The 12,245-nt window shown below is 39.6% G+C and overlaps 1 protein-coding gene across 7 annotated transcripts in view; it reads left to right on the plus strand.

Moving 5' to 3' along the window:
- The first annotated feature begins 10,241 nt into the window (after positions 1-10,241).
- cd99 (CD99 molecule) overlaps positions 10,242-12,245 on the plus strand; it is a 14,614-nt gene continuing 12,610 nt past the window's right edge. For 3 of the 7 annotated variants that reach the window (XR_002918135.2, XR_004949453.1, XM_024263139.2), the window contains exon 1: positions 10,242-10,577. Coding sequence is in view for 5 of the 7 variants with exons in the window: in XM_024263139.2 (XP_024118907.1) it covers positions 10,511-10,577 (67 nt within the window). In the remaining 2 variants the exon portion in view is untranslated. The remainder of the gene's footprint in view (positions 10,578-12,245) is intronic. The other 4 variants (XM_024263138.2, XM_024263135.2, XM_024263136.2 and 1 more) reach the window with 4 other exon arrangements.

Here is a 12,245-nt window from a genome sequence, read left to right on the forward strand (position 1 = left end):
GTAAAGTGACTTCCGGTTTACAGGTTCCGAAGGCGAAGCTGACAACTGTTCAACACAATTTTACTTAAATAACAAAGACGTGAACTTACCGACTTCAACAGAAATCTGTACAATATGCATTTTATGAAGGTCATTCTGAACTCTATTTCATTTCCTGTCTGACATCGTTCATAAATCTAAATACATATTTGAATAAACATTCAATATTTGAGGTTCTATTTAAAATATCGACCTTTTATTTGAGCAGATATTATTCTAACAGTTTGTATTTCGCTTGATGTTATTCACACGTGCACAAAAACTGATGGAAATTCATGGCATAACTGAGCGGCGAAGAAGAGTTCAGAATCCTGCGACGTCACTCAGGCGCACTAGATTGAACTGTAGGACACTTAAGATCAGATCAAATACTACAGGTGAGTGATCTGATACAGCAAGATTTCTAATACATATGACAGCACGAGGTTTCCTTGTTCAAGGGTGGACCTGGAAACCCACAGAACAAATTAAAAAGAGTCAATGATTTCTCAAAAGTCCTTTGTGGTGTTACCCCCACTCTTGGACTTCACACCCACCAGGCTATGCGGTCAAGGAGGGTGTGGCCTGATGGTTTTGTGTATGTATAGGATGATTTTCCCGCCTTTATTCTGCTGGCACATGAGAGGATAAAGTTTCATGTTCTGAAGATAAAGAAGTCTCCTTTTCTTCATTGCCACACCTTCACTAGGATGTTAAAGTCACCGACGATAAGAACATGATCGTGACCGGATAACCGCAGGAGCTAAAATAAGATCAACTGGCAGAAAAGCACGGTCCTCACCGGGAGATGTCCATGTCTCAGAGATAACTGAATGTAATTCTCCCAGAACTTTCCTCTTGTATATTTTATACTCCGTCATACAAATACACAGTATATGACAGCTTTAGCAATGACTGCAAGATGATGGATCTATATGAAATAGTTTAGAGATGGCTTTAAAAAATTATAAAATTCATCAACATTTCAGCTCAAAACACAAAAATTGTGTTTATAGCAAAAATAAATAAATAAATAAAAAACCACAAAGATTCATGTTTATAAAAACACCATTATTTGTTTTCATGAAAACACAGAAATATTTGTGCTTTTTTATTAACACAAAGATTGTATTTAAATATATATATATATATATATATATATATATATATATATATATATATATATATATATATATATATATATATATATATATATATAGTAAATACAGATGTGGGTTTATAAAAAACCCAAATCTGTGTATTTGTAGCACAAAAACACAAAGCTGTGGTCATAAAAAGTGAAAGTTCTCCTCTTACCGCCTGTTTCTGTCCTGACCATGAAGCAAGCGTTTGTTTCAGAGGAACTAAAGTCGTTCCCTGGATGTCTCTGATTGAAGACATATCACCGTGATCTCTGATCAATAATGTTGATCAACAACCCTTCCTCTCATTTATTGATGACTATGTGTAAACACATATTTACTCTGGATCAGTAAAGTAGATCAGACAAACTGTTCAAATGAATGTCTTCGTTGGTGTTGATAAAGATCCAGTCATCTCCATCATAGACGTATAGGACAGAACTGTGACTGACTGTTGAGATCAGCAGTCAGTCACAGTTCTGTCCTTCATCTCCATCATAGACGTATAGGACAGAACTGTGACTGACTGTTGAGATCAGCAGTCAGTCACAGTCCTTCATCCCCATCATAGACATGAAGGACAGAACTTTGTTCGTTGGGATCAACAGTTTGGTCACCTGTGGACCAGGTCTCTGTTGCTATGGTTACACACTGGCGCATTCAGGGTATGTGACAGAACATTTCTTAAGGTGATACATGTTGAAAGGACACCCTGCAGCCAATCAGAATCCAGAATCATCCGGACAAATGTTGTGTTCTGACAGACAAAGATGCCCTTGAAAGTGAAGAGCGACTGCAGCCTCATGATCTCTGAAACTTATAGAAACATAAAGAGCTGGAGGAAACTCTTCCATGATGGTCTGTAGTTTCACGGCTCTATTGATGATGAAATGCTTTCACACTTCCATCCCTCAGCTTTCTTCTGGAACAAGGACCGGCCTGTTCCTCGGAGTCCGGATCCTGAACTCCCGGCCTGTTCCGTGAAATGGGTCTGGGATTCAGAGGAGCAGCTGGAACATGACATTGGTTCTGTGGTTGTCGGGCCTGGGGGAGCAGAACACGTCCTGTTCTCAGCGGTGTGAGGGTCACATGGAGCTCAGATCTCTTTCCATCAGATACCAGCTCCAACCTGGAGGACGGGGCAGTTGGTCCTGGTTGACTCTGGGGTTGACACCACCATGTGGGATACATGGATGAATGAGTTTGTGTCCTCTATTCTAGTCTCCATTGCAGTTTTTGCAGCTCTTCTGACCTTATGTGGATGTTGTTGTATTCCCTGCCTCCGTTCTTTAGTTAACCGATTGATAATAACTGCTATCTCTCCAGCAGCACCACCACTGAAACAGCTGTACCCTTTCTTAGATGGCAATTTCGAACCTGAACCAGTTTCTGATGAAGCAAAAGCCCTCTACCTGCCTGACCTGTTTCCAGACCCTGATAACTGTGACGGACCTCTGAGTGTGAATGTGCTCATGAATGTGATCTCCAGCTGAAACCTTCTCAGAGAGAAGCTGACCGGAGCTGACAGAATTTGATTAAATAAGTGATAGACAGGGGGATTGATAGAGTCCTAAATACATTTATCAAATATTTGCCTTGTATGATTTTCACCTCTTCTGCAGCCATCCTAAGCTGAAGGCTGTGTGGAGGCTGATATGAAGCAGATACTTGAAGGGACTGGCGCCGACTTATTGTATTAAACTGTGACATTAATGACAGTAGAACCAGTTTGCGGCGGTTTCTTTCCCCTCGCTCCCTCAGAGCAGCAAACGTAAATGTAACTAGGGACAACCCCAAACGTTATAAAAATGAAGATCTGGACCGGGAACTTCAGACCAAAGTGGAGACTGGTTTGAACATTCTCTGTTATCCTTGTGCAAGTAAAATCTGGTTTAAGAACTGATCCCTAACACTAATATTTCAGCTACATGCTAGCCCTAACCCTAACCCCTAGAAGAAGAAGAAGATGCTAGCTGTTTTGGCTAATTTAGTTTTTTTCCCCAGATTTTTTAAGACAATGGAGTTTAGCTAATATTTCAGCTACATGCTAGCAGTTTTGGCTAATTTAGGCTTTCTTAGTTTTTAAGACTAATTTGGTACTTAACTAATATTTTAGATGCATTCTAGTTATATTGGTTAATGTAGGCTTCTTCAGTTTTTAAGGCTAATTTGGCATTTACTGTAACCAAAATTTCAGCTGACTATCAGCTTCTGCGTTTTCAGCTATCAACTTCAGCAGTTTATCAATTTCAGCATCTTCAGCCATCAGCACTAGCATCTTCAGTGGCCAAAATTAGCTTACAGCATTCACACTAGTATTATCACAGGTAATGCTGTATATCTTTTCTTACTTTAAAGTTAATGCAAGTTGGGATGTGTTCTTTACATCCAGTTTGTGCATAACCTCATTAGTCGACTATTCGAAAAAAATAAACTGATTTGTCTACTATTAAAATAGTTAAAATAATCTGTGATTAGTCGACTGTCAAAATAATCGGTGATTTGTCTACTATCAAAATAATCTGTGATTAGTCGACTGTCAAAATAATCGGTGATTTGTCTACTATCAAAATAATCGGTGATTAGTCGACTATCAAAATAATCGGTGATTAGTCGACTATGAAAACAATCTGTGATTAGTCGACTATTAAAATAGTTAAAATAATCTGTGTTTAGTCGACTATCAAAATAATCGGTGAATAGTCGACTATTAAAATAATCTGTGATTAGTCGACTATCAAAATAATCGGTGATTAGTCGACTGTTAAAACAATCTGTGATTAGTCGACTATTAAAATAGTTAAAACAATCTGTGATTAGTCGACTATTAAAATAGTTAAAACAATCTGTAATTAGTCGACTATCAAAATAATCGGTGATTAGTCGACTGTTAAAACAATCTGTGATTAGTCGACTATTAAAATAGTTAAAATAATCTGTGATTAGTCGACTATCAAAATAATCGGTGAATAGTCGACTATTAAAATAGTTAAAACTATCTGTGATTAGTCGACTTTAAAAATAGTTAAAATAATCTGTGATTAGTCGACTATCAAAATAATCGGTGATTAGTCGACTATTAAAACAATCTGTGATTAGTCGACTATTAAAACAATCTGTGATTAGTGGACTATTAAAATAATCTGTGATTAGTCGACTATCAAAATAATCGGTGATTGGTCGACTATTAAAACAATCTGTGATTAGTCGACTATTAAAATAATCTGTGATTAGTCGACTATCAAAATAATCGGTGATTAGTCGACTATTAAAACAATCTGTGATTAGTGGACTATTAAAATAATCTGTGATTAGTCGACTATCAAAATAATCGGTGATTGGTCGACTATTAAAACAATCTGTGATTAGTCGACTATTAAAATAATCTGTGATTAGTCGACTATTAAAATAATCGGTAATTAGTCGACTATTAAAAATAATCTGTGATTAGTCGACTATCAAAATAATCGGTAATTAGTCGACTATTAAAAATAATCTGTGATTAGTCGACTATTAAAATAGGTCAAATAATCGGTGATTAGTTGACTATTAAAATAATCTGTGATTAGTCGACTATTAAAATAGTTAAAATAATCTGTGATTAGTCGACTATTAAATAATTGTGATTATTCACTTATCAAAATAATCGGTAACTGCTCAACTATGAAAATAATCTGTGATTAGTTGACTATTAAAATAATCGGTAATTAGTCGACTATTAAAAATAATCTGTGATTAGTCGACTATTAAAATAGGTCAAATAATCGGTAATTAGTCGACTATTAAAACAATCTGTGATTAGTCGACTATTAAAATAGTTAAAATAATCTGTGATTAGTCGACTATTAAATAATTGTGATTATTCACTTATCAAAATAATCGGTAACTGCTCAACTATGAAAATAATCTGTGATTAGTCGACTATCAAAATAATCGGTAACTAGTCGACTATCAAAATAATCTGTGATTAGTCGACTATTAAAATCGGTAAAATAATCGGGGATTAGTTGACTATTAAAATAATCGGTGATTATTCACTTATCAAAATAATCGGTAACTAGTCGACTATCAAAATAATCGGTGATTAGTCGACTATCAAAATAATTGGTGATTATTCACTTATCAAAATACTAGTCGACTATCAAAATAATCGGTGATTAGTCAACTATCAAAATAATTGGTGATTATTCACTTATCAAAATAATCGGTAACTAGTCGACTATCAAAATAATCTGTGATTAGTCGACTATCAAAATAGTCGGTGATTGGTCAACTAATAAAAATAATCGGTAATTAGTCGACTATCAAAATAATCGGTGATTAGTCTACTATTGAAAATAATTGGTAATTAGTTGACTATTAAAATAATCGGTGATTTTTCACTTATCAAAATAATCGGTAACTAGTCGACTATCAAAATAATTGGTGATTTGTCGACTATCAAAATAATCGGTGATTGGTCAACTAATAAAAATAATCGGTAATTAGTCGACTATCAAAATAATCGGTGATTAGTCTACTATTGAAAATAATTGGTGATTATTCACTTATCAAAATAATTGGTAATTAGTTGACTATTAAAATAATCGGTAATTAGTCGACTATCAAATAAAACGGTGATTTGTCCAATATTAAAATAGTTAAAATAATCTGTGATTAGTCGACTATCAAAATAATCGGTAAGAAGTCGACTATTAAAATAATTGGTGATTAGTCTAACCGAGGGGTCTGCAACCTGCGGCTCCAGAGCCACATTTGGCTCTTTCATCTCTCCATGGTGGCTCTCTGGTTGGAGAATAATAAAATAATTGTTTTTTTAAGTAAGGGTTACCCTTCTATTTTAGCAACATTCTAACATAGTTTTTGACTATTTAGTTTACTGAGGAATTTAAGGCTATTTTGGAATTCAGTTTGTACCGTATTTTCCGGACTATAAGTCGCGGTTTTTTTCATAGATTGAATGTCCCTGCGACTTATACTCCAGTGCGACTTATATACGAATTTTTAATGAGATGAGATATGGACCGTAAGTCTAGAGTGCCCTCTTATGGTGATCAATGTAATTACTTTATTTACTTTAGTTATTCAGACGTGACACAGAGGACGAATAATTTAAGGGATTTAGTGATATGGAGTGAGATTGCGTGCAATTAATTACAGTAAAGATACAAAGTTGATGAGTTCTTGAGGCTATAGTTAAATAAAACTGTTATGTTATATAAATGCTACACCTTTTCGTTTTTTTCATGATGCTAATATGTGAATATGTGTTGACACATATTCAGCCTGTTTTCTATTCACTTATGAATGTTATAACTTACCTTCCAGGATGATGTAATATCGTTTTTTTCAACCAGTTTGTAAAATAAATTACTTGAAAAAAATGCGACTTATACTCCAGTGCGACTTATGTATGGTTTTTTCTTCTTCATTATGCATTTTTTGGCCCCTGCGACTTATACTCCGGTGCGACTTATAGTCCGAAAAATACGGTAATTAAGCAACAAACAAACTTTTTTTGGCTAATTTGACATCTGATAAGTTTTTGAGGTAACACTTTAGCAATAAACCAACATTTTGGCAAATGTCTTATCTACTGGGATTTTTAATTAGGCCAATTTAGAGTTTAGGTCTATTTTAGCAACATGTTAACGTTTTTGACTATTTAGTTTACTTAGGAATTTAAGGATATCTTGTAATTTAGTTAGTAATTAAACAACAAACTAGCTTTTTAGCTAATTTGGCATCTACTAAGATAAAAGGGTAATAACTAGAGCTGTCAGGCGATTAAAAATTTTAATCGCGATTTGCATTGTCCATAGTTAACTCGCGATTAATCGCAAAATAATATGTGGCCTTTTTTTTAGGAAAAAAATGTGTGCTTCGTGGAATTTAGCAGTTCTACATTAATTATGAAAACAAGAATGACAAAATTAATAGTTTTCATCAGAAATACTTTATTTTGTAACATTGTATTGAGATAAACTTTCTTAACAATAAAAGGCTGTAACATAAAATACCTAACAAAAGTCCAAGTGCAAGTGAAGGGCATTTTAAATTCAAAACTTCAATCAACGTTCAGTAAAATAAAATAAAAAACATCAAAAATAACATTTCCATAACACTTTCATGTTCATTTTTTGTCAGGACCAAATCTTTTCCTCCTTTGAACTACAGTAATAAATGAAATAGAGATTTATCATTTCCAATGAACTTTTGTTTTTTTAAAACATTAAAGACTGAGAAAAGCGGGATACACTGTGGATAGTTTGACAGTCTGTTACTGCCGCCGCGTTCTCTGGCTGCAGCTCGATGCAGCGACGTGTCCAGCGGAGCTCACGCCATGAATATGCCGGCAGACAGACCGCTATGCTGGGGCTGGATCACGCTTAAACCTCCAGAACATTTAAAACGTCCCCCGGTGAGCTTGCTGTTCGGAACGTCGGGGGTCCGCAGCTCTCGGCGCCGGACGCGAGCCGGTACCACCAGACGTGGTACTGGACGCGCACCGGAGCCGGGTTAGGGTGCAGGAGCTCTCCAGGTCCTAGCGCCGGCCGGTTTTAGCTCGCAGCTCGGTGTTTGGAGACCCGCCGGTGATCTAGTGAGAGCAGCCGGTGAGTTAGAGGGCGGGACGCCTGCGCGGTATGGAAAGGCACGTATGAGAAAATCCGTCAAAAAAAATGTCGGCGTCAAGCACATGTCGGATTAAAGTGTAATTAACGCGACAATAAAATAATAATTTTGAGAGATGCTAGTTTATTTTTATATTTTTGCTTTATTTATTAAAAAAAAGGTTATGAATGTAAATCCAAATTTCTCAAAGGCTAAAGTAAAATGGCTCCTCTAGGTTTTGATCAATAGAAAAGGAGCCCAAAGGACTCTTTTATTGCTAAAGGTTGCCGACCCCTGGTCTAACCAATTCCTATTTTTCTTTGAAGTCCTGGAGTGGTCAGAACCAGAACTGTACTGGGTTTCCAGTTCTCTAAGGAGCAAAACATGGCATTCTTGATGAGTGACAGAGACAGTGCTGATGTAATCTCTGACCAGATCAGAGGATGAGCCCATGGTCATGAGCTCAGAGTCATGAGCTCATGGAGGGCGGGGTTCTCCACATCATCCAGGCTCTGGTTCTGGTTTAGACGGAGACCTCAGGACTTCCTGTTGTTGGTGAGGCGCTCTGTTCTTCATAAAGGACCGTTTCTGAAGCCTGTGTTCAGGCCAGAGTGGAGGGTCCTGTTCAGGTCTCAGCAGTTCCTGAAGCCTGGTGGGCGGGGTCTGTGGTTCTATGGTAACATGAGGTTAAAGTTCAGACCACCGTGTCTGAATGAAACGACCCTTCTTGGTTTCAAACTTTTGACTCTGGTTCTGGTACAGATAAACATCCCTGCGTTCTTCCCACCACAGACTGCAGAAACACTCCCTCTGTGGTGTACTGCCATCTAGTGAGGATCAGCTGTTCTGCACCTGGAGGCGTGTCAATCCACCCTTAAAGCCCCTCCCTCTGTTTCCCTACAAAAGCTGCAGGTCCAGAACCAGCAGGAGACCTGAGCTCCTGATCTGGGCTACGGTACCAGAACCCACAGTCAGGGTCATCAAACCCAGCTAGGACTGAGGATCATCTGGAGACATTGGTCCTCTCAGGGTTACCATGGTAACCAGCTGGCAGAGGACACAACGAGCCTCCAGACATGGACTTCCTGTTTCTGTGCAGACGCTCACAGGTGAAGTGTTACTGCAGTTACAGCAGATTGACACTAGATGGCAGCAGTGTTACTGCAGTTTGTGTGAAGAACGTTGACTGTATAAGAAGGAACTGGACTGAGCAAACCCCCCTCCTTCAGTGTTCTAAAATAAAGTACCGGTCGGTCCCATTGACTTCCATTGAGAAACAGACAGTTATTTCTCAGTCATTTTATATCTCAGAATAATCATTCTTCCTCTGCTGCTTTCTGATTAACTTCTTTTTTCTAATCCTAATTTTTTTTAAAGTTTTTTTTCCATTATCACAAGTTATTAGAGTTATAAATTGACCAATCAGATGGCTCAATAAGCGTTTGTGGGTCTGACGTCGACCGTCTGGGGGGTTTGATTGACAGATGACGGGTAGCCAATGGGAGCAGACTTCATCAATGGGTCCGTGAAGACCTTTTAACACCTACTTTACAATTCAACAATGTACCAATCATTGTCCTACTGTTGTTTTCCTCAATGGAATGTACCGATGCAGCAGTTTAAAACAACAAGAGGAGCATGCTGTCGACATTTTTAGATGAGGATTTACTCTGTAGAAATACATTTCACTCTGAGGTTATGTGCTTTGGACTTTTTTGTTTGTTTAACGTTCGTTTTTCTTTATTTCACTGTTTTGATTGTAGCTTATAAATTATAAGTTCCATATATGCGCATAAAATCACCAAACAAAGTTTCATCTTCTTCACTTTTCCAGCTTCAGCCTGAATTAGACGCAGCCGTCTGAGGTATTCCAATCAATGAATGATTCTCCAAATCCGAACTTGTGGAGAGCAGCGATGAGAAACTTCCAGTTGACTCTGTCGAAAGCTTTTTCAGCATCCAACGAGAGTATGTTCATTTCCTGTTTTTTAATAGTGGCAATGTCTATGACGTTAATAAGTCTGCGGACATTGTCACTCGATTGTCTACCTTTAATAAATCCAGTTTGATCATGGTGAATTATATGGGGAGTGATTTTTTCTATTCTCTGTGCTAATGCTTTACAGATAATTTTGACGTCTGCATTGATCAGTGAAATGGGACGATAGCTGGAAGGAGTTGTGGGATCTTTCTCTGGTTTGAGAAGAAGGATTATATTTGCTGAATTCATGTTTGGTGGAAGTAACTGATTTTCCTTTATAAATGTAACCATTTTATAAAAGTTTCTGCTAGCTGTTCCCAGAATTCTTTGTAAAACTCAGCGGGAAAGTTCTCTAGTTGTGTGTCTACAGTTGTGTCTACAGTTGTATCTTTACTTTTCTCTGCAGTTGTGTGTCTACAGTTGTGTGTCTGTGGTTGTGTTTTTGCAGTTTGTGTCTACTTGTTTCTGTAGTTGTGTATATGTAGTTGTGTCTTTGCAGTTTTTTGTCTGCAGTTGTGTTTCAGTAGTTGTATTTACTTATATCAGTAGTTGTGTGTCCGTAGTTGTGTATCTGTAGTTGTGTGTCTCCCCCGCTCTGCCGTGACTCAGCCTCCCCCCCCCCCTCCCCGGAGCCACACCCCTGCCGCTCCCCAGATGACTCAGTGTGATACCGGACACCCCCCGCGCCCCCACTGCTCCGCGCGCGCTGATCCCGCGAGGACTCCCTCAGAGAGGAGCAGAAGGAGCAGAAGCAGCCATGAAGACCCTCGTGATCACCGCCTCGCTGCTGGTCTTCATCTCCGGAACCAGGACCGAGGACTTCGGTGAGTCTCCGCAGAACCGCTGCGCACGCGCGCCGCGGCGTGCTGGCTGTGTCAAGCCAGCTGGGAGTCTGGACCAGAACCGGATCTGCGTTTGGTTCTGCACTCTGTCTGCGGTTCTGGACTCTCGGGAACACCTTTAGATCCGTTTTTTCAAACTAAATCCGAGAGTCCTGCACGCGAACAGTTTCCGTCACGTGACCAAACTTTACACAACAGACTTGGTGCGCAGGAGCAGCAGTCTGGGCCGACGCCCCGCCCTCACTAGACTTTCCAGTTCGCTTTCCAGAACCAAGTCAGAACTTTGGGGATAAAACTGAAGCTTTGGGCTCCAGATGTCAGAACCGGACCTGGTTCTGCTTCTGACTGTCATTGAGTGCTGCTAACCTTCCTCTCAAATGTTTCCCTAAAAGCCAGAACTGGACCTGGTTCTGGTTCTGGGTGTCATTAAATGCTGCTAATCTTCCTCTCAAATGTTTCTCTAAAGCCAGAACTGGACCTGGTTCTGGTTCTGAGTGTCATTAAGTGCTGCTAATCTTCCTCTCAAATGTGTTGTTCCTGATCAAAAACATGACTGCAGTGGGATGTCTGTCAGCATAGAGGATCTTTGCTGTGCTGCTTGTCTTCTGGGCCAGAATTTGACAGAATTCTTCTCCTGACCCGTGAGTTTGATCAGCAGAACTTTTCCTCATTGGGTCAGAGCTGGACTGAACCCCAGAACTCCAGAGAACAGTTCAAACTCGCCCAGCTGCGTCAGACGGAGAGTTTCAGAGGTTAGTCATCGGCGTGCTCCGGCGGCGCTGGAGCTTGCACGCTCTGCCTGTGCAGTTGTGGTGAGGACCCAGATGTTCTCTTTGTTCTGCGGGCTTGGGTTTGGTTCTGAATAACCCCACAGTTGGTCCTCGTTAGTTCATTTTCTGGCTGCTTCCTTTAGGGGGCGCCACAGTCGGTCCCCACATCTGTAGATCCCACTCGCTCTGTTCACTCTGTCGGGATTTATGGAACGAACGCTCCAAAACCTGGAAGTCAGGAGATCTGTAGACCACAGAACCTTCAGGAACCTGAGGAGATCTGTAGACCACAGAACCTTCAGGAACGTCAGGAGATCTGTAGACCACAGAACCTTCAAGAACGTCAGGAGATCTGTAGACCACAGAACCTTCAGGAACATCAGAAGATCCATAGACCACAGAACCTTCAGGAACCTGAGGAGATCTGTAGACCACAGAACCTTAAGGAACGTCAGGAGATCCGTACACAAAATGAGATTCCTGTCCTGTGATGATTCCTCTCCATCTGATTATTTTGTTGTCAAGGTTTTTGAGGTCGATTGTAAAACTCTGCGTCTCCTTTTGGTACTTTTTCGGACCTCCGTCATTCATTACTCGAGAAGACTCGATCCATAATGACAGTGCATGTGACTCTGTCACGTCGTATGTCACGTGATTTACAAACAGGAAAACACACCAGCCGGATCCGGCCCTCCGGGTCATTCTATTGTTCTTAATGACCCGGAGGGCCGGATCCGGACCTCCAGATCATCTTATCGTATTGTTCTTAATGACCAGGGGGGCCGGATCCGGCCCTCCGGCCAGATTTGAAGATGGCGCCGATGGTCATGGCATGCCGTCTGTCTGTCGCACAATTCTTTATTGTATTATTATTTTTAAT

This window comes from Oryzias melastigma, linkage group LG2 (genome assembly GCF_002922805.2).
Source record: "Oryzias melastigma strain HK-1 linkage group LG2, ASM292280v2, whole genome shotgun sequence".
In the NCBI taxonomy this organism is placed as follows: Eukaryota; Metazoa; Chordata; class Actinopteri; order Beloniformes; family Adrianichthyidae; genus Oryzias; species Oryzias melastigma.